The sequence below is a fragment of the Tamandua tetradactyla genome, chromosome 4 (assembly GCF_023851605.1).
Source record: "Tamandua tetradactyla isolate mTamTet1 chromosome 4, mTamTet1.pri, whole genome shotgun sequence".
Classification (NCBI taxonomy): Eukaryota; Metazoa; Chordata; class Mammalia; order Pilosa; family Myrmecophagidae; genus Tamandua; species Tamandua tetradactyla.
This window is the reverse complement of record NC_135330.1, coordinates 105,200,936-105,227,199: the sequence shown is the minus strand read 5'-3', so window position 1 is coordinate 105,227,199 and position 26,264 is coordinate 105,200,936. Positions and strand designations below refer to the sequence as shown.

The 26,264-nt window shown below is 40.6% G+C and overlaps 1 protein-coding gene across 18 annotated transcripts; it reads right to left on the bottom strand.

Moving 5' to 3' along the window:
• Positions 1–1,027: 1,027 nt before the first annotated feature.
• CCDC70 (coiled-coil domain containing 70) lies at positions 1,028–8,125 on the bottom strand. Of its 18 annotated transcripts, none has more exons than XM_077158134.1 (5): positions 7,842–8,108; positions 6,497–6,593; positions 6,244–6,372; positions 5,351–5,517; positions 1,028–1,938 (listed from the first exon to the last, which is right to left on the bottom strand). In XM_077158134.1, exon 5 carries the CDS (start codon positions 1,869–1,871, stop codon positions 1,191–1,193), a length of 681 nt encoding a protein of 226 aa, XP_077014249.1. In that variant the 5' UTR covers positions 1,872–1,938; positions 5,351–5,517; positions 6,244–6,372; positions 6,497–6,593; positions 7,842–8,108; the 3' UTR covers positions 1,028–1,190. The 18 variants fall into 18 exon arrangements, 17 of the variants coding, with proteins under 17 accessions (XP_077014249.1, XP_077014247.1, XP_077014253.1 ...); XM_077158132.1 differs by having other exon boundaries at positions 6,517–6,593; XM_077158138.1 differs by having other exon boundaries at positions 6,497–6,589.
• Between the last annotated feature and the right edge of the window lie 18,139 nt (positions 8,126–26,264).

Below are 26,264 nucleotides of genomic sequence, written 5' to 3'. Positions count from 1 at the left end.
GTTTCTACTTGCCTGGCCATATGTGCTCACTTTGCTTCCCTGGGTCTTCGTTTTCTCATCTGTAGAATGGGATTTTATACCTTCCTTGTGTGCCACAGAGTTATGATTACAGTTAGATGGACTGGGCAGTGTGAACGTGCCTGTCAAGTAGTAGGGAATCCATAAAGGCAAAATAAGTTGATGTGTGGGTAACAATAAGGGCCAGGACTAAGTAAGGGAAGGCAGATAATTACCTTGACTCTTCTTGCTTCCTCCCTTCTGGTTGTTTCCATACCAATCCTCACCCCAAGAAGAAAAGTTGGGCACATAAGTTGCTGCCACATTTGTGTAAATTCATTGACTGTATTACCTTCCTGGGGCATTTCAGTCTTAGAATGAATGGAAAGAAGGCAATCCAAAGGAAGAGATTTGTAATGAAGAAACCCAGGTATGGTGAAACCTGAGTGAGTAGGAATCTATGGGGGCAGGGAAAACTCTCTTACACCTCCCAGACTGTCCCCTTATATAGTCCATTCTTGATTCCATCTTCAGGGAAGATGCCTTCAGGGAAGATACCACCAAGACCCCTTTTTCTTGTGGACAGAGAAAATGGGTGGTTGAGAAGTTTGGAGGGAACCCAAATCTAAAGGGATTCTCCCTGTGTGTTTAGAATGGCCTCCCAGGTGAGGAAGAGGCACGTGTGAATTGCTAACAGCTCTGCAATCTTTTCTTGAAAGGTGTCACCATACTCCAGGCTTCCAAGAATTCCCAAAGTAGAGGAAAAAATGAACTTTCCCAAGGCATTACAGAGGAAGAGAGATATCACAAACCCTCTCTTCCTTGTATGTGTCTAAGCTGGGGTTGCCTGAGCCTCTCTCTCCCCTTCTGACTCTTTTAAAGACAGCAACAGTGTCTCTAATCCCAAACACCCATATGTGCAGGGCTCATTGAAACTGCAGAAGACCAAATTCTATGGACATCACTACAGCCTGGAATATGAGAATCTGACCTTGGAGTATCACCAAACCTGGAAAAATTATAACCTTCCTCCCTTGAAGAAGTTGGTTTTCCAAACCTCCCTTAGAACTTTATTAGATATTTCAAAGCAAGGAGACAAATAAGTACATATTTTCTCCAGGCCATAGGGTCACCCTGGACTTGAATCCCAATCCAGCAGAGTCTAGGACCCCATGGCCCTTGCTCTTTCATGTTCATGCCTTGCCTCTGGAGAATGCTGGCAACTGGAGGCCCCCATTGACATTGTAGAACCCATCTTGGCGCATCAACTCTTCAGCAATATGGCCGCCACCTTCTACCCAGAATGCTTTCTCCTCTTCCCAAAGGGCGTTCTCTTCCTCCCAGAGGGACTTTTTATCCTCCCACAAGGCCTTCTCCTTCTCCAGGAGGACTCTTTCCTCTACCCATAGTGCTCTTTCCTCCTCCCACAGGGCCATGTCCTCCTGGAGGAGGCTCCGGTCTCTTTCCCATAGGGCACTGTCCTCTTTCCAGAAGGCCTTATCTTCCTTCCAGAAGGTGCGGTATTTTTTCCAAAAGGTTTTCTCTTCTTCCCGGAAGTATTTTTCCATTTCCCAGAAAGCTTTTTCCTCTTTCCAGAAGGTTTTCTCATCTTCCCAGAAAGGTCTCTCCTCTTCCCAAAAGCCCAAGATCTGACCCCGGAAGACACGGACCTTGACTCGGAAATGCCACATCTCTTCCCTGAAATCTTCTATTTTCTCACGGAAAATTTTCATCTCATCCCGAAAGGACTTTTCTTCCTGCAGCTTGTGGATTAGTTTCCTCTGGCGAACATTTGGAGAGGAAACTACCGGTGACCGGAAACAAGCAAGGCCCATCCATTTGCTCACTTTGAAGGGAAACATCTTCCTAGTCATCCAGAATATTGGGGTGGCCTGGATGGAGGACTGGGCTGTGGCCAAGTCCAGGTCAGCTGGTCAAACCCTGTGGGGACATCAGAAAGAACATTTACATAAGTACCACGTGACAGGAGGACAAGCCCTTGGTCTGTGAAAATTTCATCTTTGCTCTCTTTGTCCGTTTGGTGGCTTTTGTGAGGACAGTCTTTGGAAGAGGAACATGATGGGTAGTCATGGCTTTAGGCTGAAGAGGTGGTTAATCCACTCAAGCTCGAGGCTGCTGACAACATAGGACCTCACCCAACAGGGACAGTGGTTCTCAGCTAGGTTATCAGAACGTGTGAGCATGATGTGATTACTTAGAAGATATGTCCCAAATTGCTTTGTTTTTTTGATACAAAGCACTATAGCACAAGAATGACTTTTTTTAAATCAGAAATTATTTAAGATTTTGGTATTCTCACTTGAGAATTGCTCAAAATCTTCTTATGGGCACACTCATAGCTGAGAGTCACACAAGTGAATGTCCTGTTACAAGTCACCTGGGCAAGAGTGAGACCCATGAACCCAGGAGATTCTGTATGAGTAGGAAAGTCTATTTTAGGATTAGAGGTTTAAGATAAACGGGATGACAGATGATACCAAATGTAGAGGAGGATTTGAAACAAGATGTTCTCACAAAATATCTGGAAAAGTGAAGACACCTCATGATCTGACAGCTGTACTCCCTGGTTAAATACCCTGAAGAAACTTCTGGATTGTGACCAGGGTACATGGACAAGAATGCTTGAGCACCTCTGTTCATAAGGCTCAAAGTTGGAAACAATCTAATGACCATCACAGCAGCCTGAAATTTTAAAATAGTGATATATTCATACAAAGGATAGCATTGCTGCATACAATGACATGAGTGAATATCAGGTTGAAAATAAGAAACATGATTCAAAGAACAGAGTTCCAAAACAAGCAAAAATAAAGTTGCTTAGGGAAAAATATACAGGTGATAATGCAAAGAAAGAAAAGCAAGGAAGTGAGTCCTATAAGTGGTTGTTTGTATGTGGGGATGGAGAAAGGGTATGATTAGATGATGAGTGGAGCTGGGAGGAGCTACTGATATTCCATTTCTTTACTTGGATAATAGTTGTACGTGTGTTCATTATAAAAATGTGTTAAGCTGTCCATTGTCTGTTTTATGCACTTTTCAACAAATGCATTGTAAAATAAAAGCTACAGAGAAAGAAAAGAAGGAAGGAAGGAAAGAAAAAGAGAAAGAGTAAGAAAGAAGAAAGACATCTTCAAATATATCTAAATTATCAAATATCAGAATCAGTCACAAAAGTTCCAGTCACCACAAAGGTAGGTCAAGGGATAATAAAAAGAGCTGAACATAAGGATGTGGTTAAAGTGCAGACACAACTTCACTGCTGCCAGATAAGGGCTGTGTGCAGGTGATAAGGGCAGTGACTTCCATTACGTGCTTTCTGGAAGAAACTGCCTGAGCCTCAATAAGGCCTTGCCAAGTACCAAATTAAGGAACAACATGAAGCATTTAGGAGGTTTTCTGGGATTTCCCCTTTGATTTGAGAGTAAAGAGTTGGGGAGAAGGACAGACAGCTGTGTGTGCACGATGATGAAGAGATGGTGGCTATGCTGTCCAGTCACACAAATGTGGAAAAGTCCTTCGTTTCCTTTACCAGACTTTTATTTAATCATCAAAAGGCCTACCACTTATAATCCTTAGCATTTCTTGAAACCATGCTCCCTACTCCACCTCTTTGACCCTGGCTAGTTCAGCTTAACTGATCTCTTCTGTCTTGGTCTTACCTCCTCCCATCCACCCTCCATACTGCAGTGTGGGGATTTCTAAAACATCATCATGTCACACCTACTGAAAAACCTTCTGTTACTGGTTGACCTGTGTCCCCTTCAAAGTATGCTGAATTCCTAAGACCCAGTACCTGCGAATGGGACCTGATTTGATATAAGGTCTTTGCAGATATAATCAAGCTAAGATGAGGTCACACAGGTACAGGATGGTCCCTAATTCAATATGACTGGTGTCCTTATAAAAAGAGGAGCCTGGACATAGAGGCAAAGACACACAGGGGAAGAGCCCATGTGAAATCAGCAGCAGAGACTGGAGCTATGCTACCCCAAACCAAGAAACACCAAGGATTGTTGGTGACCCATCAAAGCCAGGAGGCAGTCATGCAGCCAGTTCTCCCCTAGAGGTGGACAAAGGAAGTTTGGCCCTACAACATCTGAATTTCAGACTTCTAGCATCCAGAACCATGGGAGAATAAATTTCTTTTGTTTGAAGCCAACAGTTTGTGGTGCTTTGTCATGGGGCCCCGGAAAACTAATACACTGTTGAAGATCCCATGGTCCAAGCAAGAAATCCAAACTTCTTAGAGAGACTGTTTACAATCTGATCCCTGCTTGTCTGTACATCTTTACTTTCCTACCCAGCTGGTCTTAATGTACCTCCAAATCTAAGTTTCAATAATAATGAGGTATGTTTAGTCATCTGGACACTTCCCATCTCTATGGCAATGCACGGGCTGTATCTTCTATTGGTAATAGTTTTTTCTCCCATTGTGGGCTTGAATTCTTACTCATCCCCTCCCCTCTAAAAGCTACTCAGATCCTTCAGACAAAGTGAATCACTACCTCCTCTATGCTGTTTGTCCCTACATACTTCCCTTGTTTGCCTATCAGGCTTAATTGAAAGGAACTGGGGATATCCCTATAAGCACCAGCATTTGACAAAGAGCCATACATATGGGAAGGAATTGATAAAATGTTGATTGAATTTAAACACAGAACCTAATAGAATTGTTGTGAATCATCAGTACTGATTTTTATCATGGAATGATTCACGTTAGCTTCCAAATGAAAACCATAGAGCTTATTTTCTTTCTTCACGAGTGATGATTTTGCCTCTCACTGCAAAATTCATATATGTCATTTACAATGTTGCCTGGATTATCCGAACTTGTGGGCTTCCTGGGGAGGTATAGATTCCTGTAAACCCAGGTGAACTGTTCTAATTGAGCACTGGCAATGAGGTGAGGTAGAGACACATTTATGATGCCAGTCAACAGGTTAGTCTTTGATGGCCATGGTCCAGAGGAGTGGCTAATCAGTTTCCACAGTCACTACCCCAGATCCATCATAAGTATTAGAAGTACTGACCAGTATTCCAAAACTAAGTATATGACTTCGTGAGGTTCCACCAATTGAATTTTGGAACTTTGATTTTCCATGTTTATTAGGGTTATTTTATCCCTACTATTAATATCTTGAGGTCAGAAAAAGTGCCTCATTCTTCTATGAATTCCCTACATTATTTTCTTTCTGCCCTGAGTTCACAGAGCAGGCCCTCCACAATCATTCGTTGAACTGGATGGGACGACTGTTTGTGAGCAAAGCCAAGATAGCAGTGGACAACAACCAGCTTTCTAATTACGATATCAATAATAACAGTTACAACCTACCCATTCATTCAGCACTTTGATGCTAGACACTTCACCTGCACCATCTGCTTCATCTTTCAACAACAGTGTGAGACAGGCACCTTGAGTAATGCTGTTTTGTAACTGAGAAAACCAGGCTTAAATAAATAAATATCTTGTCCAAATCATTAAGTCTGTGAGTCAAGATTCTGCAAGAAGCCAAAGGTCGTTTTATAAAGACATCACATGATTAAGCAATGCTGCTTGTAAACACCATCAAGTTGATATTTTCGTTAGGAAGGGGGTGTGACTGTGTGTGTGTGTTTGTGAGTGCGAGTGTATGTGTAAGAGAGAGACTTCACATCAAGCCTGGGACCAACTGATAACAGCAACATGGAACAAGTTGGTCATTAATGTTGAATGAAAGATAATCTCTCCTCATAACACTATGGCTGAAGGAAATATACGAACATGTGAATTAAAACATATTGAATGTTATCACTAAAGACAATAACAGCTTAAATTTTTCAACAAACAACAAATACAGTTCACAATAGTCCCTTTTCATTTGTGAGAGCCATCTGTCTCTAGTTTACAAAGGAAATGTTTGGGCAGGCTTCTGACTTCTCAAGTGTTTCCTGGACATATCCCAACACCAAAAGCAGTCACCCCTCCAACTTATGCTAAAGTTTTATTTTTTTACTCTATGAACAGTGTTTGCACTAACTAAAGAGCTCACTGATAAAGCAGTTTAATTAACTTCTCCCTTTTTTTGGCCACAGATTTCAACTATAGCTGATGTAGTTACTCTACGGCTTTCTTAGAACTTCTCACACTTTCTGCAGGCCTATCACAAGCCTTTGCTATTAGCTTTCCTTTTAGGGCTGCTTTCCATGAAGAAACAGAGGATGTAACCCAATGAGGAGAAGATGAACCTCAAAGCTGAGCTGAGAAGTACATTCTGGGAGGCTGGCTCAGTTTGCTAAGAAATTCACTTTCTTAGCCTCATAACTCTTGTCATTCAAAGTGGCATCTCCTCACCAACACCACAGATGTTAGAGTCACTTGAGAATAGAAAAAAAAAAAAAAAAAGACAAATTAGCTCAGTGAGTGCCAAGAGTTCACTTAACTAGATTTGTTTCCCTCTGAATCTAAGTCCCTGCCTGAGCAGCAGCAGGAGAGACCTACTATGGCATTTGGTGTCTTACGGTTTCTTTGACGTCTTCAAGGCTCCCGTCAAGTCTTCACGGACTCTCCCTCATTCTCAGAGGTTGTTGCCTTCTATCTATGGAGAAAAAAGAAACTTGTAGAATGAAATTCCTCAATTTTCAGCTCACTCTCTTAGCAAGGTAAGTTCTCTTCCTGTGACTTTGTCCTATCTCCTCACGGCTCCCTTGTTTTCACTCAGTAAGTTTCTGACCTCTCTCTTACTCTCTGTCTCTCTTGCTTTCTTTCTCTTTCTGCTCATTCTTGTCTGTCAGCACATAAACTTTGCTCAAGTCTCATCATAAAAACAGACACCCAATCAACCAACAAACAAAAACCAGAGTCCTCTAATTCCCTCTATTTGCTAACACTCTCTTAAAAGAATAGGTGACAAGCACTATCACTATGTCTGCATTGCCATTTTGCACCGTCATCTTACAGTGGTCTATCTTTTGCCTCCTAACTTCTCAGAAACTGTACCAATTAAGATCATCTTGGCAGCACTCGATGCTAATCCTTTCTAAAATTTTCTTCCCCCCCCTTGACTCCTTTGATATCAGGCTATCCTGTTCTCCTCTTACTTTCCAGATAGTTCTTTCTTAGTCTGTTTATGGATTCCTTTTCCCAATGGAGTACACCTTGTCCTACCTCATAGCACTCTTGCAAGGAACAAATTGGGTATATTGAGTGCACATAAAAAGTGGTCAATAAATGTAGAAAATGTGAATAATTATAATTACTATTATGATGCTGTTTTTATTTTCTTAGGGTGACATGCAAGAGCTATCATGATCTGCCCCTGAAAGCCATTCTAGAACTCTCAGATACTCTGGCCATCTGAAAATTCCTCAACTATGCTTACCTTCTTTACCTTTGCCATGCTGTTCTGCCTCCCTGGATAGTCTGCCTAACCCCACTTCACTTCACCCAGCTAATCTTTCAAGACCCAAATAAGGAGTCAGATCTCTGGGAAACCTCACCTGTCACTCCTTTGTCTTGCTCAGACTGAGTTTATGCCCCTCCTGACCCACCAGGAACACTTTTCACCCCTCTCCACATCCAGCATCTAATACAATGTCTGACATAGAGCTGTTTAGTAAATGGCAGAATGAAGGCCAGTCCCCTGGGTTCAAGATACTAGAAAAATTCAACTCCAAGTTATGATCAAATTACCTCTGAGCAGAAGATGATATAAGGGCATGAAACAAAGAAACATGCCTAATCATCATTCTACTTAAAGATTAAGAAATAATTTCTAAGGGAAATGCTATATATGAACCTATGCTTAAAGCCAACACTATCAAATGAGAAGGCAATGGTTACTTACAGCTTAGCTGTTTCCCAACTGGGCAAGTCCTATCACCCTCAAAGGGCAGGTGGTCATTGTCATGTCAGATCCTTAGTGACGTCATTGTCACATCTCACCCAACACTGCTTGCAAGCACTGCTTGCTCTCTCAGTCCTGGTTCACAAGGCAAAAAGACCCAAGATGAGACTCTGAATAAGAGACTTTAGCTAGAGGTTAGAGAACCTACAAGGTTTGAAAGACTATGCCCTCTTCCACTTTCACTTCATCAGAAGGCCAGTACTGTTGATGACTCACAAATGATTGTTACTTCACATTCTGCCTGATTGTTTCCAGGGACAGCCTTCCGGAAAATCATGTTTCGCTAGGGGACTCTGACAGTAGCAGTTGCCTTATAAAAAAAAAATTACCCTGTTTTTCAGATAAAAAAAAGAAACTCTGGAGAGGAAAACTGGGAGAAAGGCCAGGCAGGAGAGAAGCTCTCTGCATACCCACTTCAAGACATCCTTCGAATCTTATTAGAAATTACCTAGGCTCACCAACTTAACAACTCAACTGAAAACATAGTTACTGAAATTCTATGTGATTAGTACAGAATTAAGCAAATGATAGCCTTACAGCATCCCCTATTCTGCCTTCCTATACCACAGATTAGATTTATTAGTTTTAAATCTTTATGAAAATGGAATCACACTGAATATATGTCTTGTATCTGGCTTTTTTGTCCACTAGTATATTTATGAGATCTATTCTTGTGTGAAGCAGTAGTTCATTTCCATTGATGTTTATAAATTCCACTGTCTCAGATAGTACAATTTATTCATTCTATTATTGATGGACAATTGGGTTGTTTTGATATTTGGCTATTATGAATAAAGCTTCCATGAGCATTTGTGTAAATACTTGGGTACACCTATGTTCACATTTCTGGTGGGTATTTATCCAGGAGTAGAATTGAAGAGTATGCATTTCACTTCAGTAAATACTGACAATTTCCAAAACAGTGTACCAATTTCCATTCCTACTAACCGTGTACACGGTTTAGTTGCTCCACATCGTTGACAAAACTTGGTATTGCCACTTTTTAAAGGCGGATCCATCAGTCTGGGTCTAATCAGGGGAGAAACTATGCAGTAATCTGGACAGAGAAAGTTGAATACAAAGAATGATTATAACAGGGAAATGAAGTTATGAGAGATTGACCAGTAGGAGGTAAAGAGAACTCCAAAGAGTAAGGAAAGACCAGATATTAAGAGCAGATATTACCACTAGGTCTTTCTTCGCCTCTCCACCGCCCAGCTTACCAACGCCCAGCAGAGAAGACGCTGTGGACTGGGTGAAAATCCACCCTCCGGGGTGCTGGAGAAGTTGTGCATGGGGAGTTGTCTCACTAGAGGTATTCGGGGCTCTGCTCCCTGCGGGTCCTGTAGAAGCCAGGCCCAGAGAAGCTGAGCACACTGCGGAAGCCAGATGCACTGGAGCCAGGAAGCAAAACTCTTTCCTCCTGCAAAGTCTCCCCAGCATCCTCTACTGACCAAGAGTCAGTGCCCGCTGACAAGGAAAAAAATTAAAAGTCCAGACACATTTCCATAGAGCAACAAAAAGGGTAAAGTCAAAACCATGGTAACACAGTGTATATGCAATCATACCTCGTCAGGATTTTAATTGGCAATTCCCTGACTAATACTTGTTCAAGGTACTTTCCCATTTTAGTATTGGGCCTTCTGTTTTGTATGTTTTTGTTTTGTTTTTTACTTGTAATAGTCCTTTTCATGTTTTGAATAGAATCTGTGTTTTGGTTGCCTAGCTGCTGAAACAAATGCCACGCCATGGGTTGGAATTTATTGACTGATGGTTTCAGAGGCTAGGAGGCTTGCTTCCCCCTGAGGTTGGTGCCTTCTGACTGGCCTGCCACCTTTGGGGTTCCTTGGCTTTTCCATCACGGGCAGCACACATGACCGCATCTTCTCCTTTCTCCTCCGGGTTCTGTTGACTTCCAGCTTCTGGCTGCTCCCCATGGCTTTGTTCTCTCTGTGCCTGAATTTCATTCTACTTATAAATGACTCTGGTAGTATGGATTAAAGGTCAACCTAATTCAGTTAGGCCACATCTTAACTGAAATAACAGCTTCAAGAGATCCTACTTATCAAGGGTCAACACCCACAGGGCCAAGGGTTGAGACTTGATCATGTCTTTTGTGGAGGACACAAATTCAATCCCCAACCATTGGTAGTTATGTGTTGCAAATACCTTTCCACATGTAGCTTTCATTTTTCACTCTCTTAATGATAAATTTTTATGAACAAAAACTCCTAATTTTAATGTAGTCCAAATTTAAGAGTGTATAGTCTATGTTGTATTTTTTTCATATGTTCCAGTAATGTCCTCTTGAGCCTTTTCTCCACCTTTGTTAGATCCTGACCAGTATACTGCATTGAATTGTCTCTTTAGTTGCTCCTTTTTTCTAATTGTGAAAACATATACAACATAAATCTTTCCATCCCAACCACTCCCATGCATACCAAGCAGTGGGAAAAATCACCTTTACAATGTTGCAGTACACTCACCATCATTCCTTACTAGAACTTTCTTTTTACCCCAAACAGAAGTCTTACACCCATTAGGCTTTAATTCCTCCATTTGTCCTGCTCTCCTGCCCCTAGTAACCCATGCTCTACTTTTTGTCTCCATGAATGTGCATATTCTCTGATATTTTCTTTGTGGTAACTATGGGGCTTAAATTTAACAGCCTAAAGCTATACTGACCTCAGTTGGTTTGATACCAATGTAACTTCAATAGCAAACACAAACCATATTCCTATACCCCTGTGTCCTCCCACTTGTAAGCAGTTTTTGTCACAAATTACATATTTATACAATATGAGTTCAAAACCATTGACTTATCATTATATTCTATGCATTTGCCTTTTAGATACTGTAGGAAGTAAAAATGGAGTGACAAACCAAAAGTACAGTCGTGCTGGCATTTATATTTATCCATGACATTACCTTTAGTGGAGCTCTTTACTCCTGCACATGATTTTGATCTGTGTCTAGCATTCTTTCCTTTCAACCTGCAAACTCCATTCACTCTTTTTCTTAGGCTGGTCTAGTGGTGATGAACTCCACAGCTTTTGCTTATCTGGGAATGTCTTCATCTCTACCTCATTTTTGAAAGAGTTTTGCCAGATATAGAATTCTTGGTTGACAATTTTTTGTTTTTAGCATTTTAAGTATGTTATACCACTGCCTTCTTGCCTCCATGGTTTCTTCAGCATTTAATCTTATTGAGGTCCCCTTGTATGTGACATGTTTCTTCCCTCTTGCGGCTTTCAGAATTCTCTCTTTTCTTTGCTATTCAACAATTTGATTATAATATGTCACAGTATGGGTCTATTTGAATTTATCCCTTTTGGAGTTCAGTGAGTAACTTGGATGTATATATTCATATCTTTCATTAAATTTGGAAAGTTTTCAGCCATTATTTATTTGAATTCTCTCTGCCTTTTTCTCTTTTTCTTCTGGGATCCCACAATGCATAAACTGGAATGCTTGCTGGTGTCCCACAGGCTCCTCAGACTCTCTTCGATTTTCTTTATTCTTTTTTCTTTCTCCTTCTCTGATTGAATGATTTAAATTGCCTTGTCTTCAAGTTCACCAATTCTTTCTTATATCAGCTCAAATCTGTTTAGTCCTTCTTTTTGTTTTTGTTATATGGTCTTTAATTCTCTTTGCTTCCTTTCATAATTTTTATCTTTTATTTATATTCTTTTTGTGTTCAACTACCATTTTCTTAATGTCTTTAATTCTATGTCCAATATTTATCTTTATCTTTGAGCATATTTAAGAACCATTTTTTAAAAAGTCTTTGTCTACAATGTCCCAGGTCTGGTTTTCCTTGTTAATGGTTTCTAATGTTATAATCTTCTTTTTGGGGGGTGGGCCATAACTTCCTGTTTCTTTGTATGTTTTGTAATCTTTTGTTGAAATCTGGAAATTTTTATATTTTGATGGGTTATTGCTGGAATTTATCATTCTGAGGCATTTTCCTTAAACTTTTTTTTTAACATGGGCAGGCACTGGGAATCGAACCCGGGTCCTCGGGCTTGGCAGGCAAGCATTCTTACCTGCTGAGCCACCGTGGCCCGCCCATTCTTTAAACTTTTATCCAGGTAGTGTTATTCCTTGACTGCCAGGCGCTAACTGAAAAAAAAAAAAAAGAGAGAAGGAAAAAAGGAAACACATTCCCAGTCTTTGAAGACTGTCCTGTGCGTGTTGTGAGAGCTTTCCTTCAGAGTTTAGCCACACAATGATATCAGAGAATAGTTCAAGCCAAAAACATAAGGTCTTCCCTGGTCCTTTCTGCCCATGTGTCTTGTCTTGGGCATGCTCACATAGCCCTAGGAAATACCCCATTTACATAGATATGAATTCCTCTCTTCCTAGGACACTGCAGTTTCTTACGGTACGGGGTACTGCTCTGTTGTTCCACAACCAGCAGTCCTTAGCCCAGTCAGTCAGCAGAGAGCAGACTTGACTGCTCTCCCACAGCATCGTATGAGCTGCCTCTGCATGCAAAACAAGTTCTTTTGTGATGAGCCTCTAATGAGTGTACTGATTTAGTCCTTAAGCTTCTACTAACTAGACTAGGGATGGACAGACATGCTCCCAGTATGGGCATGAAGGTTACTTTTTTCCCTCTCCAACCAAGACCAGGGACCAGCACTGGATGTGTGGGCCAACTCCATACTGAGATGGTGAAAGTTTGGAGGAGGGGACAACAAGGGCCTCACAAAAAGGTTTTCATACTATTTTCCAGTTGCCTTTTTCTTTATTATAACCTCACCCCATTACAAAAAGTTGCAATCCTTTTAAATGTTTCCTGGACCTTTGAGAAGGATGTTTCTGTCAGGTCTTATTGGTTGTTCAAATCTTCGATGAGGAAATAGAACTCTGGAATATCTCATTCCACCAATTTGAGTGGGGTGGGACCTCAGTTCCTTATATTTCTTACTGTCTTTTCTATTTTTTTGTGCCTGTGCTTTGTTCTGTGTATTTTCCAGTTCCCTATCTTCCAGCTAACTAATTCTTTCTTTAGCTGTGACTTATCTGATATTTAACTTATCTATTTGATCCTCAATTTTAGTTACTACATTTTCAAGTCTACAATATCCATTTGATTACTTCGTATAGTTTCCAGTTTTTGTGTCAAATTTAGTCATTTTGATTTGTTATTCCATGAATATATTCATCATAATTATTTTAAAGTCTGTGTCTTCTTACTTCAAGATCTGAATTTTTTGTGAATCTATTTCTATTATCTGTTTTTCTACTATGGTTTTCTGTCTGAACATATTTTCTTATATGGCTGTGGTTATTTTGATTGAGTTCCAATATCCTAAGGCTCTGCATGATGTTATGTTCTTCCAGAAAATGTTCATTTTTTTTCTGGAAGACAGAAAAACTAGAAGATGATTATTTTAATTGAATTAGGAATTGAGATAATTCTAAGATGTGCTTCACTTCCTGTCAGATATGCTCTTTTTCTAGTTGACCCATATTCCAGCTAAAGGCTTGTGTTTCCAGAGCCTCTCTTCCACAATGGGTCCTTAATTTCAGCTGCTGAAACCTGTATTCAAACTTCTCAGCCTTTCATCCATTACTTTCACTTTTATAACTAGCAAATGACTAGAGGAAGAGAAGTTTCCTCTAGTCCAAATATAGACTCGTCTCTATTGATATTATTCCTCTTTCAGTTATTTGTGTCAAAACTTCTCACTGCCGATGTATCTCAGAGATGTCCAGCTCTTACAGATATTCCAAGCAGGATATATTATCCAAAACAACCTAGCTATCTACTGCCTGATATAAAACTGCCCGTAGAGGTTTATAATTAAAGCAATAACAGCTTTAGTTTGATTATAACATCGGAACTTGTATTCTAAGAATTTTGACCTGATCAAAAGGCCTAAAGTAAGGGCATATGATTAATTATAATAATTAAAATAGCTACCATTTATTGGTCATTAACTATGTGCCCAGTCAATGTTCCAAGAACTTTTCATGTATCAACTCATTTGATCCTGATGTGAAATTTATAAATTAGGTATTATTGCTATCCCCATTTTACAAAACAGGAAATAAAAGTACAGAGAAATTAAGAAAGCTTTGTCAAGGCTACACAGAACTAGAACTCAGATGTGCAATCCAGGAAGTTTTGTTCAAGGCCCAATACCTCTCAAAACTAGAAGGTTGTTGTAATAATATAGGCAGCAGATGATCTCAGTCATAGCTAGTACTGTAGCTGGGGAGAGGAATAGGTCAAAGAAAGAGTCAACAGATGATAAAATGGTTGTATGAGATGAAGGTAAAAGAAATCAAAGACCAGCCCAATACTGGCTTCAGTACCTGGAAACTGACCGTGAATGGATAGAAATGCAAGTGGAGATTTGGCTTAAATGGTTGGTGAAGTATTCTTCACGAACCCTGGATCCTTAGAGAGCAATGATTCACAAAATTTTTTATATTCCATGTAATCCTCACAGTCTTTGAAAGAAATAGTAAATGAGATCATCACTGAATCTCAATGAAGTATTCAAAATAAACTGATTCTCAACACCAATGAGCTCACAGTATCTAAAAGGATAATAGGATGTTTCTTTTCCCCTAAACGTTGCACCAGATCAGCAACTACTGTTTACTCAAGATTGATAGTTGTTCTAGTTTGCTAGTGGCTGGAATGCAATATACCAGAAACAGAACGGCTTTTTAAAAAGGGGGAAATTAATAAGTTGCTAGTTTACAGTTCTAAGGCCGAGAAAATGTCCCAATTACAACAAGTCTATAGATATGTCCAATCAAAGGCACCCAGGGAAAGATATCTTGGTTGAAGAAGGCTGATGAAGTTCAGGGCTTCTCTCTCAAATGGAAGGGCACATGGCGAACAGTCAGAGTTTCTCTCTCATCTGGAAATGCACATGGTGAACACGATCAGGGTTTCTCTCTCATCTGGAAAGGCATGTGGCAAACACGGCATCATCTGCTAGCTTTCTCTCTTGGCTTCCTTTCATGAAGCTCCCCAGGAGGCATTTTCCTTCTTCATCTTCAAAGGTCACTGGCTGGTGGGCTCTGCTGCTTGTGGCTATGTCATTCTGCTCTCTCAGAATCTCTAGCTTTCTCCAAAATGTTTCCTCTTTTATAGGATTCCCATAAACTAATCAAGAACCACCAGAATCGGTGGAGACATGTCATCACCTAATCCAGATTAACAACCACTCTTGATTATGTCACATCTCCAGGGAGATGATCTAATTGCAGTTCCAAATGTACAATGCTGATAGGGATTAGAGGAAGTGGCTGCCTTTACAAAATGGGATCAGGATTAAAACACAGCTTTTCTGGGGTACATACATTCTTTCAAACCAGCACAGTAGTTTAGCTTAATTTTGCTTGAAGCTATTGTTTTAAAAATAATATCATTCCTACCATTTTTCAAAATAATACATGTTTATTATGAATATATATATATTGAGAGAGAGAGAGCAGAGATGTAGAGGAAACCACAGTAATCCATAATCTCACTACTCAAAGGTAACTACTGTAACATTTTGGGGTATATTCTTCCAAAATTTTTCCTCCACTTATGAACTATATTCTATAGAATTGTTTTTATGCTGTGCATACTATTTTGGGACTTGTTTTTCATGTGACATGACATCATAAGCATTTCCCCATTTCTTTAAATACTTTTGAGAATGTGATTTTTAATAGCTGAAGAAGTGCATATTTCTCTTTTGGAAATTAATGTATTATTATCTCAGAAGAGTAGGTCACACTCGAAAATTGCTCACAGATGAAGACAATAGCAACACAATCAACTCTCATTGTCCATGGCCTCAGTCTCTGTATGGGAAGAAGAGAATTCTTTCCAGCACCCAGCAGTCATAGAAATGGATCATTCACTGTAAGTAGGCCTTGTGAAAGCAGGGACTTTGTTTTTGTTCAGTGCTGTATCCACAGTAACTATTTTATAAAGAACTTCTGAAATCAAGAAGAAAAAGAGCAGCAATCCTATAGAAAAATCACCAAAGGATATGAATAAATTTTTGCAGACAAACAAATGCAAATGAATCTTAAATGTATGGAAAAAATCTCAACCACGCTTATAATTAGAGAAATGCAATTGAAAATACACTGCGATAGCATTTCTCACCTATCTGATTGGCAAAAATCCAAAAGTTTGACAGTACACTCAGTTGGCAGAGACATGTGGGAAAGAGTCCCCTTATATGTGCTGGCATGAATACAAACTGTTACAACCCTGGGGAATTTTTCAGTATCTAACAAAATTGCAGATGCATTTAAGTTTTGACCGAGTAATTTCATTTCAAGAAATTCATCACACAAGAACACTTTTGAAAAATACAAAATGATACCTGTAAAGGTTATTTGTGGAGTTTTGTTTGCAATAGCAAAATAACCTCTGACAAAGATTCTTGGTAAAATAAGAAGTAAATGTTTCTTTAAATCTGTTACACACCAAAAACAACATCATGCTTAATGATAAAAGAATTAGGGCTTACTACAATGTGCCATCATTACACATTTCACTGCACTTTGATTTAGTTGTACTAATTATTTGCACTGGCCTCTGTTCTGGTTGGTCAGGGCCTATGCTGGTTTGAAACTATTATGTACCCCAGAAAAGCCATGCTTTAATCTTGACTCAATCTTGTGGAGGCGGTCGTTTCTTTCCATCCTAAATCAATACTGTAAATCAGAACCTTTTGATTAAATTATTCCCATAGAGATGTGAACTGCCCAATTGTGGGTGTGACTTTTGATTAGATGGAGATGTGACTCCACCCTTTCAAGGGAGGTCTTGATTGGTTAACTGGAGTCTTTTAAAAGAGGAAACACTTTGGAGAGAGTCAGAGTCTACAGAAACGACAGAGCTGGCAGAGAGAGATAGAGTTGACACAGATGTTTGGAGCCCAGCAGATGTTGCCCTGAGATGCTAAGCAAGCCAGAGCCTGGAGAGAGCCAAGGGAAGCCAAGGGATGAAGGCCAGTCCCAGAGAAGCAAAGTGAGGGATTCCCCACAGGAACAGAGGCTGAAAGCAACAGAGCCCAGGAGCAAGGGACCAGCAGATGCCAGCCACATGACTGCCCTGCAGACAAAGGTGTTCCTGATCCATCAACCTTCCTTGAATTAAGGTATCTTTCCCTGGATGCCTTAGTTTGGACATTTTTATAGGCTTAGAACTATAAACTTACAACTAACAAATTCCCTTTTTGAAAAGCCATTCCACCTCTGATGTATAGCATTCTGGCAGCCTTAAAAACGAAAACAGGGCCCTTGCCCTACCAGTTTCTGAACATTTAAAAAAATGTCACCCCGGAAAACATTATTAAAATAAAGAACAAGACAAAGCAGTTAGCATTCACCATTTGTAAATGACAGCCAATGCATTAGACAAGAAAATAAAACAACAGGTATAAACATTAGAAATGAAGGGGAAAAACTATCATTATTTACAGATGATTTGACTTTCTACTTGAAAATATTCAAGAAAATAGACCTAAAATTTTGGAATTTGTTATTTGAGAACAGTTAGAAAAATAAGAGTAAAATGCCAATCTTCTACAAATTTTTCTACAAATTTAATGTAATATAAATATGATTTTATTGATAATTAGTGCATGTATAGAGAGATAATCCATGCATTTTAAATTATAAGCTGTTTGAGCAAATTGCATTTTGACAAATTTTATCTTTTAAAATATTCTGAACTGTAAAATCCCTTGTTTTTTGTGTGGAGAAGTAATGGAAACTTAATTGTTAAAAGGAAAACCTAATGTTTTACAAATAAGGCTTCATTTTGTTAGATAAGAAAAATGTTATAATTTTCAAAAGAATTCTAAAATAATATGAGCAGCTAACAAATTTTGGCTTCCTAGCATTTGTGCTTTATATGTATCTTTTTAGGGGGATAAATACTATCAATAGCTCGATTTTAAAAATGAGGCCTTAAGAAGTTAAGTAGCTTACTCAAAGCCACATAAATAACTGTGGAACTTGTATGTGCCCGCAGCTGTTCTTACTATAGGGCTTAAACTCCTTAAACCATCAGTTTCCAAACTTTGATGTCCTTTGGAATTACTTAGAGGTCTTTAAGTGATTGCTCCCACTCTCAGACATTCTGGAGTGCAACCTGGGCTTTGGTAATTTTAAAGCTCAATTGGAATTGGTGATTCCAATTTGCAACAAAGTTGGAGAACCACACCATCTTAACATTTATTTAACATATATTTTATTTATTTTTAATTAATAAATTAATTTTATTTAACATTAATTTTCTCCCTCCCTAAGGAATTAACTTAAAAAAATTTTTTGTGTAGTATAACACACATACCAAGTAAAGAAATAAAAAACCAATAGTTTTCAAATCATTCTTCAACAAGTAGTTACAGGACAGGTCCCAGAGTTTGTCATGGGCTACCATACGATCCTCTCAGATTTTTTCTTCTAGTTGCTCCAGAATGTAAGGCTAGAAAGCTTAAATATTTTTATCACCACAACTGACTTTTTTCCTTTCTTTTTTGTGAAAAATAACGTATACAAAAATGCAATAAATTCAATCCACAGCACCACATTTAGTTGTAGAACATATTTCAGAGTTCGTTTTGGTATGGGTTACAATTCCACAATTTTAGGTTTTTACTTTTAGCTGCTCTAAGATCCTGGAGGCTAAAAGAGATAATCAATTTAATTATTCAGCATCATATTCATTTGTTAAATCTTATCTTCTCTGTATAACTCCACCATCACCTTTGATCTTTTCATCCCTCTCTTTAGGGGTGTTTGGGCTATGGCTTCTAAATTTTTCACGTTGGAAGGGTCTGTCACTAATCTGGGGTAGGGATATGGAACTATCTGATGTTCTGGAGAGGCTGGGCTAGGTTTCAGGACTTATCTGGACCAGGCACCCATCTGGAGGTTGTAGGTTTCTGGAAAGTTACTCTAGAGCCTGGAACCCTTGTGGAATCTTATATATTGCCTTAAGTGTTCTTTAGAATTGGCTGGAATGGTCCTGGTTGGGGGTTGACAGGTTATGATAGGTAGCAGGGTCTACCTGAACCTTGCCTAAGAGCAACCTCCAGAGTAGCCTCTCGACTCTATTTGAACTCTCTCTGCCACTGATACTTTATTAATTACACTTCTTACCCCCTTTTGGTCAGGATGCAATTGTTAGATCCCATGGTGCCAGGTCTGGATTCATTCCTGGGAGTCCTCTCCCATGTTGCCTGGGAGACTTCCACCCCTGGATGTCATGTCCCACATAGAGGGTAGGGCAATAATTTCACTTGCAGAATTGGGCTTAGAGAGACTGAGGCCACATCTGAGCAACAAAAGAGGTCCTCCAGAAGTAACTCTTAGGCATGCCTATAGGTAGTCTAAGCTTCTCCACTACCTACATAAGCTTCATAAAAGTAAGCCTCACGGTCAAGGGCATGGCCTATTGATTTGGGTGTCCCTAAAGATTCCCTGATAGTAAAGTTTGATAGTTTCATATTTTTTCTCCCTTCCCTCAGGGGACTTTGCCAATATTTTTTTGATTTTCTGCTTAATAGACAGACATTACATTAGGCTATATAGGATTAAAGACCCTCTTTTTTGTTCTGTGCTCCCTGTGTTTCAGTTGTTCAAATGAGCTATACAGATAGATTGAGTTCGGTTATGTGGTACCAAAAATTTCAGTTCCAGACCAAATAAATCTTTCTTCTTTTGGTCTCAAAGAGTATATGTGGTTTTAAAATACAGACATTTGTCTTCCTTACCTCTGGGTTCTGAATTATTTTCACCCCAACCTGACCAGCTTCGTCCTTATCTCTAAATATCAGGTGAGATGGAGATGGAGGGAGATGGAGAGAGAGAGAGATAGATAGATAGATAGATAGATAGAGAGAGAGAGAGAGAGAGAGAGAGAGAGAGATATTATATATATTTATAAAACAGCATCTCAAAATCCAGAAATAATAATCACCATCTGGACTTAATGTGTCTGCTATAAAAGCTTACACTCATGATGATCACACATCTATGTGATGATATTAAGAATTACTGATTGCATATGTAGAATGGAATGATTTCTAAATGTTGTGTTAGTTAATTTTTTTTTAATTAATAATAATAAAAAAAAAGGCTTACACTCTAGGCCCCTCTTTTCTTGTAAGCATTTTCTAAAGGAGACTGTACCATTGTTGTTCTTTTGTTTCTGGCTTATTTTGCCTCACCAAATGTCCCGCACGTTCATTCACATCGTTGTATGCCTCATGACTTTGTTTCTTTTTGCAGCAGCACAACATTTGCTCATACATATACACCATCGTTTGCCAATCTACTTCTCAGTCAGTGCATCCTTCAGCCACCTGCATTCATCAGGGATCGTGTAGATGGCTCAAAGTCCACAGTCCATCAACACGCTCAATCCTAGGTGATTTCACTGTCCTAAGAAATCGACTTTTTGACATAAGAATGCCTGGATAAATTATTTATTTCAAAATATCCAGATAACTCATTTTGTTTCTCAAAGTATTACATAGAATGGTTAAATTTCACCTTGTCTAAAAGCTTAATGCTTTTATATGAAAAAAAATTCAACACAATTAATGCATTAAAGGCTAGCTAGAAATATCATTAGTGCAGGATAGATAAATCTTGGCTGTACAGTAATTGACTCAAAAAAGATAGAGGGGGCGTGGGCTGAGTTCAAAGTTTAGTGTGACAAATAGTGTATGTAACACAGTAGGGGAAAACTTCTAAATCATTTGAAGAGAAGAGCCCTGCTAGTTTCTGTTTTCATCTGGAATTCCATGTTAAACTCTGTGTATGTGTGTGTGTGTTTTTTCCAAGCACATTTTAACAAGTAGCTATAGAACAGATTTTAAAGTTTGGTATGAATTACAGTTTGACAATTTTTCATTTTTTCTTCTAGCTGCTCCAACAAACTAGAGACCAACAGAAATATCCGTATAATGATTCAGCACTCATGCTCATTTGTTAAATCCTTTCTCCTCTGTTCGAATCCTCCTCCTCTTTAAATAACGTATGTAAGTAACTTGAATTAGCAGAGTCACATCTTCATCTAAGCAAAAGGTCACACCCACAACTGGGTGTTTCACGTCTACGTGAAACAACCTAACCACGAGGCCCGCCTACAATATTGGATCAGGACGAGAAGCACATGGGTTTTCTAGGGTACAGAACAATTTCAAACCAGCACAGCCCTCAATCAGACTTCCTCAGACAAGGCCCCGGGTCTCAGGAGGAAGGTGTGATCAGTCTCAAATTTCCCTGAGGATGAGACCCAGCATGTTTGACTTTCCTGGAAACCGTAGACTCTGCGCTTTTCCTATCCTGCCCAGCTGGTGGTGCTCATCAGCCGGCAGCGCCCCACTGGAGGAGAGTGAGTGACGTGGTGCCTTCAATTCTCAGCCAGCTAGGGGCATGCTTCAGACACAGGCTGAGGTGCAAGGCGGGCTTCAACTGTTTCTGATTCCCAGCCCCCAGGGTCCGAATTCTCTGAAGAAGGGCTGCCACTTGAGCTGGGCTCACCCCCCTTTTCTTGGGGAAGATATGCCCTTTAGGGAATTACCTACTTTGCTTGACTTGCTATTTGACTGTCAAACCTATCTTAATTCTGCCTAGGTCGGCGTTAACAATTGAAAATGCCTGAGGCTTTCTCTAATGAGCTACTTAGAATGCTTTAAAAAGAAAAAGGGGGAGAAAAGTTAAAATAAACTAAAATCCCTTTTCAGAGCCAGTTCCCAGACCCCAAAGGTCTGAGTCATGAGCCGGAGTTAGTACCTGGCTCTACAAAGGGGCACAGCCCTTTTCCAGTATTGTGAGCTCGGCCAACTCCAGAAACCTCTGGGTTTTTTCTTTTTTTTCTTCATCAGTCCCTTTTTCTCTCTGTTGGGAGAGAGAAAGACCTCAAGGTTACTTCCCTGCCTTCTCTGGATTTATCTGTGCTCAGCACTTGTTTTCAGTAGTTCAAATTTGTTCACTAAAACTGCATTTGGAGCCCGGTTGAGCTACCTTCTCTTGCTCCTAGTAGAGTCTGCCTCTTTTCCCCACTGGGAAGTGTTTCCAGCAGCCTGCCTTGCCAGCAGGAGACCAACCTCTGTGGTTCGAGGCTTTACTCAGTTCTATGGTGTGACCTCATCCCTTCCCCCCATCCCAGACTGGTGTACAACGTGTCCAGTTGCAGATGTTCACTGAACAGTTGTTCTTGACAGTTATCAGTTATTTATCAGCTATTCTAGAGAACTAGCTAAATTCTACACCTCCCTACGCTGCTATTGTCTGTTTTCCCTTTTTGTAATTCTTTTCTCTTTCTATTCTTCAGCCTAACTCATTTCAATTGTCTTATCTTTGTGCTTAACTGATTCTTCTACCAGCTCCAACCTGCTGTTGAAAACTTTTGGGGAATTTTTCATTTCAGTGATTGTGGTTTTCAACTCTAATGGGTCTCTTTGGTTCCTTTTTAAAATTACTCTCTCTTTATTGAGATTCTCGTATTATTTATTAATGGTTTTCTTGAAATGCTGTAATTCTCTGTATTTTCCTTCATCTCCTTGAGTATATTGAAGATCAGGTTTTTTGTTTTCAAAGTCTTGTCTGCTATGTCCAACTCTGGTCTTCTTTGTTGGTGTTTTCTGGATTTTTGTCCTCTTCCTTTGGATAGACCATCATTTCCTGTTTCTTTATTTGCCTTGTACTTTTTGGTTGCCCACTGTGATGGTCTGAAGATTTTATGTACCTCAGAAAGGCCGTGTTATGGGTGTAGATCTATTGTGGGTGGGACATTTTGATGAGGTTATTTCAACTGAGACGTGACCCGTCTCATTCAGGGTGGGTCTGGATTTCCTGCTGCAGGAATCGAACCCGGGTCCTCTGGCATGGCAGGCAACCATTCTTGCCTGCTGAGCCACCATGGCCCGCCCCCTGCTGGAGTCTCTTATAAGAGGCAAATTTAAGATTAGCCCCAGAGAAGCTGAGAGACAAGGACACATCCACAGAAGCTGAGAGAGGAAGCCGCTGAAGCCAGAAGCAATGAAACTCGGGAGGGAAAGACCAGTCGATGGTGGTCATGTGCCTTCCCACATGACAGAGGTGTCCCAGATGCTGGCTGCAGAGAGGGTATTATCCTGTTGATGCCTTAATTTGGACATTTTCATGGCCATAGAACTGTCTATCTGTAAGCTAATAAAGCCCCATTGTAAAAGCCAAGCGAAACATTGCATTCTGGCAGCTTTAGCAAACACTCCCCCCACACACACACATACACACACTGTACATTTTAATATTTTAAAATACCAAGTCTGTGATTTATTCCCTAGACATGTTTCTTGAGCTCTTAACAGGCTGGTGACACAACAGAGATTCTCTTCAGCAAGGGCTGATAGCCGTCCTATCGGGAAGGTCTGTCCAGGGCGAATGCAAACACCAGTTTCCTCCTTGTCTTTTCTGGGCTTGTGTCTCGCCCTGGCCTTGGACCTGCAGTGGCCTAGGAGCTCCCGTTTACAGGAGTTTGAATGCTCCCTGTGCTTCCCAGGAGACAGACCCTCTCCTTCTCTCCGGTATTTAAAGCAGGCAAGCCTTCGCCCCAGTCAGCCAGCCCAAATTGTTTCTAAGGCTGCTTTCATTGTCGCAAGGTGCTTTTGCCTGAGGGCAAATCCTGGCACGGGGGCATTCCAGAAAGCAGTTTTCCAAGGCAGTCTTTCCCAGCTGGAATGAGGCCAGGGAGCATGCCAGCTGCCTCCAAACTTCCCTACAGAGGCGAGGAGGCAGGGGTCAGGAAAGGCACTGGAGCTTCTTCCAGGGCTCCCCAAAGCTGCACTTTCTTTACCCAACCCCTGCCCATCAAACGCTGCCCTTCACCCATCCTCCACGGTGCTGGGAAGCACGGCGCCTGTCGGTCTCCTCTGCCGCCTTTGTCCAGAGTGGGTCAGAGCAAAGACCGCCCTTGGAGCAGGCCTCGGGGATCTGAAGCGGCTAGTCAAAAGCCATGATGAGCGCTCAGCCTGTACCCTGCCCTGGATCTCGTGGACGTGGATTTTTTTTACCTTTTTTTTTGGCACCAGTGAGCCAGCCAGAGGCTGGACCCCCTCATGCCTGCCGCATGGGTCAGGGATGGGTGCTGGTCACCTTTGTGCAAAGAAAGCAATGTACTGTTCTTCATCATAATTTGCTAGTTTCTTCCTCCGGCTGTTCCCTAGATGCTGTACAGTGTCCTACTGGACTCCAGAGTTTCCAGGTAGTTGTTTCTGACAGTTCCTGCCTGTTAATAGTTGTTCTGGTAGAAGGACCGAGTCCTGGAGCTTCCTACTGTGTCAGCTTCTTACCATTTCCTCTCTGTTTCTCTTTGGTTTGGATTACCTTCAGGAAGACCATCATGCTGAGAAAAGTCAAAGGGAAAATGAAAGCTTCTATGAAAAATGCTTTTTGATTGAAGTGGAATTGGAAGGGAGGGCTCTGAAGGCTTTCTCCTAAATTAGGAAGCTGCCTAGTTTCGTAGGCAGTAAATATAGAAAAGGAAACTCAAATTGAAGGCTAACATCTGAACAGAAAGCTCTCCAAGGAAAGCATGAAATGAATGAGAATAGTTAGACATAGTCATTTGTTTGAGAGTCATGCAAAATAAAAGATAAAAGCAAAGTTCCTTTTGCACGATCTGGGGACTGACGGGGGCCAAACATCGAGGAACTAGGGCCCCTCCACTGATGGATTGTCTGGTGGCTTCCTGTGTGGTACACAGCTCTGGCCAACCCAGGACCTCCCATCGCTTCTGTGGTCTTCATCCGGAAGTCAGGCATACCCTCATTAACACACAGATTCCTTTGTAATTAAAAACAGGCATACATGCACTCACTCATTACTCTTTCATATTTAACATCCCTCATGAAGTATATTGGATTTTATGAAATAATCCTTTCATTCACAGAGTCTGGCTTGGAGTAAGTGCTCAAATATTTGTTCAATGAATGAATGAGCCCACCTTTACCAACAGGGCGGCATTACACAGGCCACCCCAAGGCTCACATGTAACGATGTGCATGATAAAATGTGTACTATGCATATAGTGGCATTGGGTGATTACTTAGTTTCTCTGTACCTTCCTTTACTCATTTGTGAAATAAGGATGTTAGTAGGACTACCTAGCATTGGGCAGCCTTTTGGGCAGTAGTTCTTTTCCATGGTTCCAGCTCCTGATAGGTAAACTGAATCTCTGGGCCCTTCTGATCCCATTTCCATTCATGACCCTCCAGCCCTAGGAAGAGAAGCTGCTTCCAATATCTCTTGCTAATCTCCTGGCTGCTCCTCCCGCCTCACCCCCAACTTCTATTTGCCTTTTCATCTCTGCCAATGCTTTTGTCATGAATTCCCCTAGTAAATTCCCTCTGTTTCCTTGTAATCCAACTATTATTATTATTACTAGTATTTTTTCCTTGGAATCTCATGATCACTTTGCAAAAATTCCTGCTTTAAAAAAAAAAGAATTCCTGTATTCTGTATTTTAAAATGCAATTCTCTAGTTTGGGAGAAGACATTCTTTGACGGTTTCCTGTGTCTTCAGGGGCACCTGGAAAAACTACTGAGAGATCAGCCAGTATTCCCTCCCTCTCTGAACTCCCAGGAAGACTGCCCTGCAAACCTGAAATTCAGTCTGTTTTGACCCAGGGCTGAAGCATGCTCAAAAAAGGACTGCTGACCCTTTCTGGCCGGCTCCAGCCCCAACTGCAGCTCACTTGTTTTCTCCCCAGATCCTACTGTCACAGCGGGGAATCCTGTCCTCTGTGCCCACAATCACCCACTTCAACTTCCTCAGTGTGTGGTGCAGCCAAGGTTAGAGCGAAGTCCACTTTTTCTTCCTACAGGGCCTCCTGGCTGGGCCAGGGCTGGGGTGGGGGATGGGGGGCGCAGTGGGGGTGGAGAACGGAAGGAAGCACACACCTCAGAGCTGTGCAAACGCAGGGTCATCGGTAAAAAGGAGAACCCAGACTCATGTTGCTGGAGGTGTTGGGGACAGGAATGGGGAGTGGCTGCTAATGGGTATGGGGTTTCTCTTGGGGTGATGGAAATAGTCTAGAATTAGATAGTGATGGTGAATATAGTGAATATGATGAGTACACTAAATATACTGATATACTAAATATTTACTAAAATACCAAAAAAAAAAACCAAACCCACATTTCTTTAAAAAGGTGGACTTTTAAAAGGATATGTGAATTATATCTGAATTTTTAAAAAGGCGTGCCTCTTAAAGTTTTCAGGCACCTCTCTTGTCCTCACTCTACTTCCAGTCTTGTCCACTGGCCTTTTCATATATACATATTTCATAAATATAAAAGTATATATATATATACTTTTTTTTTTACA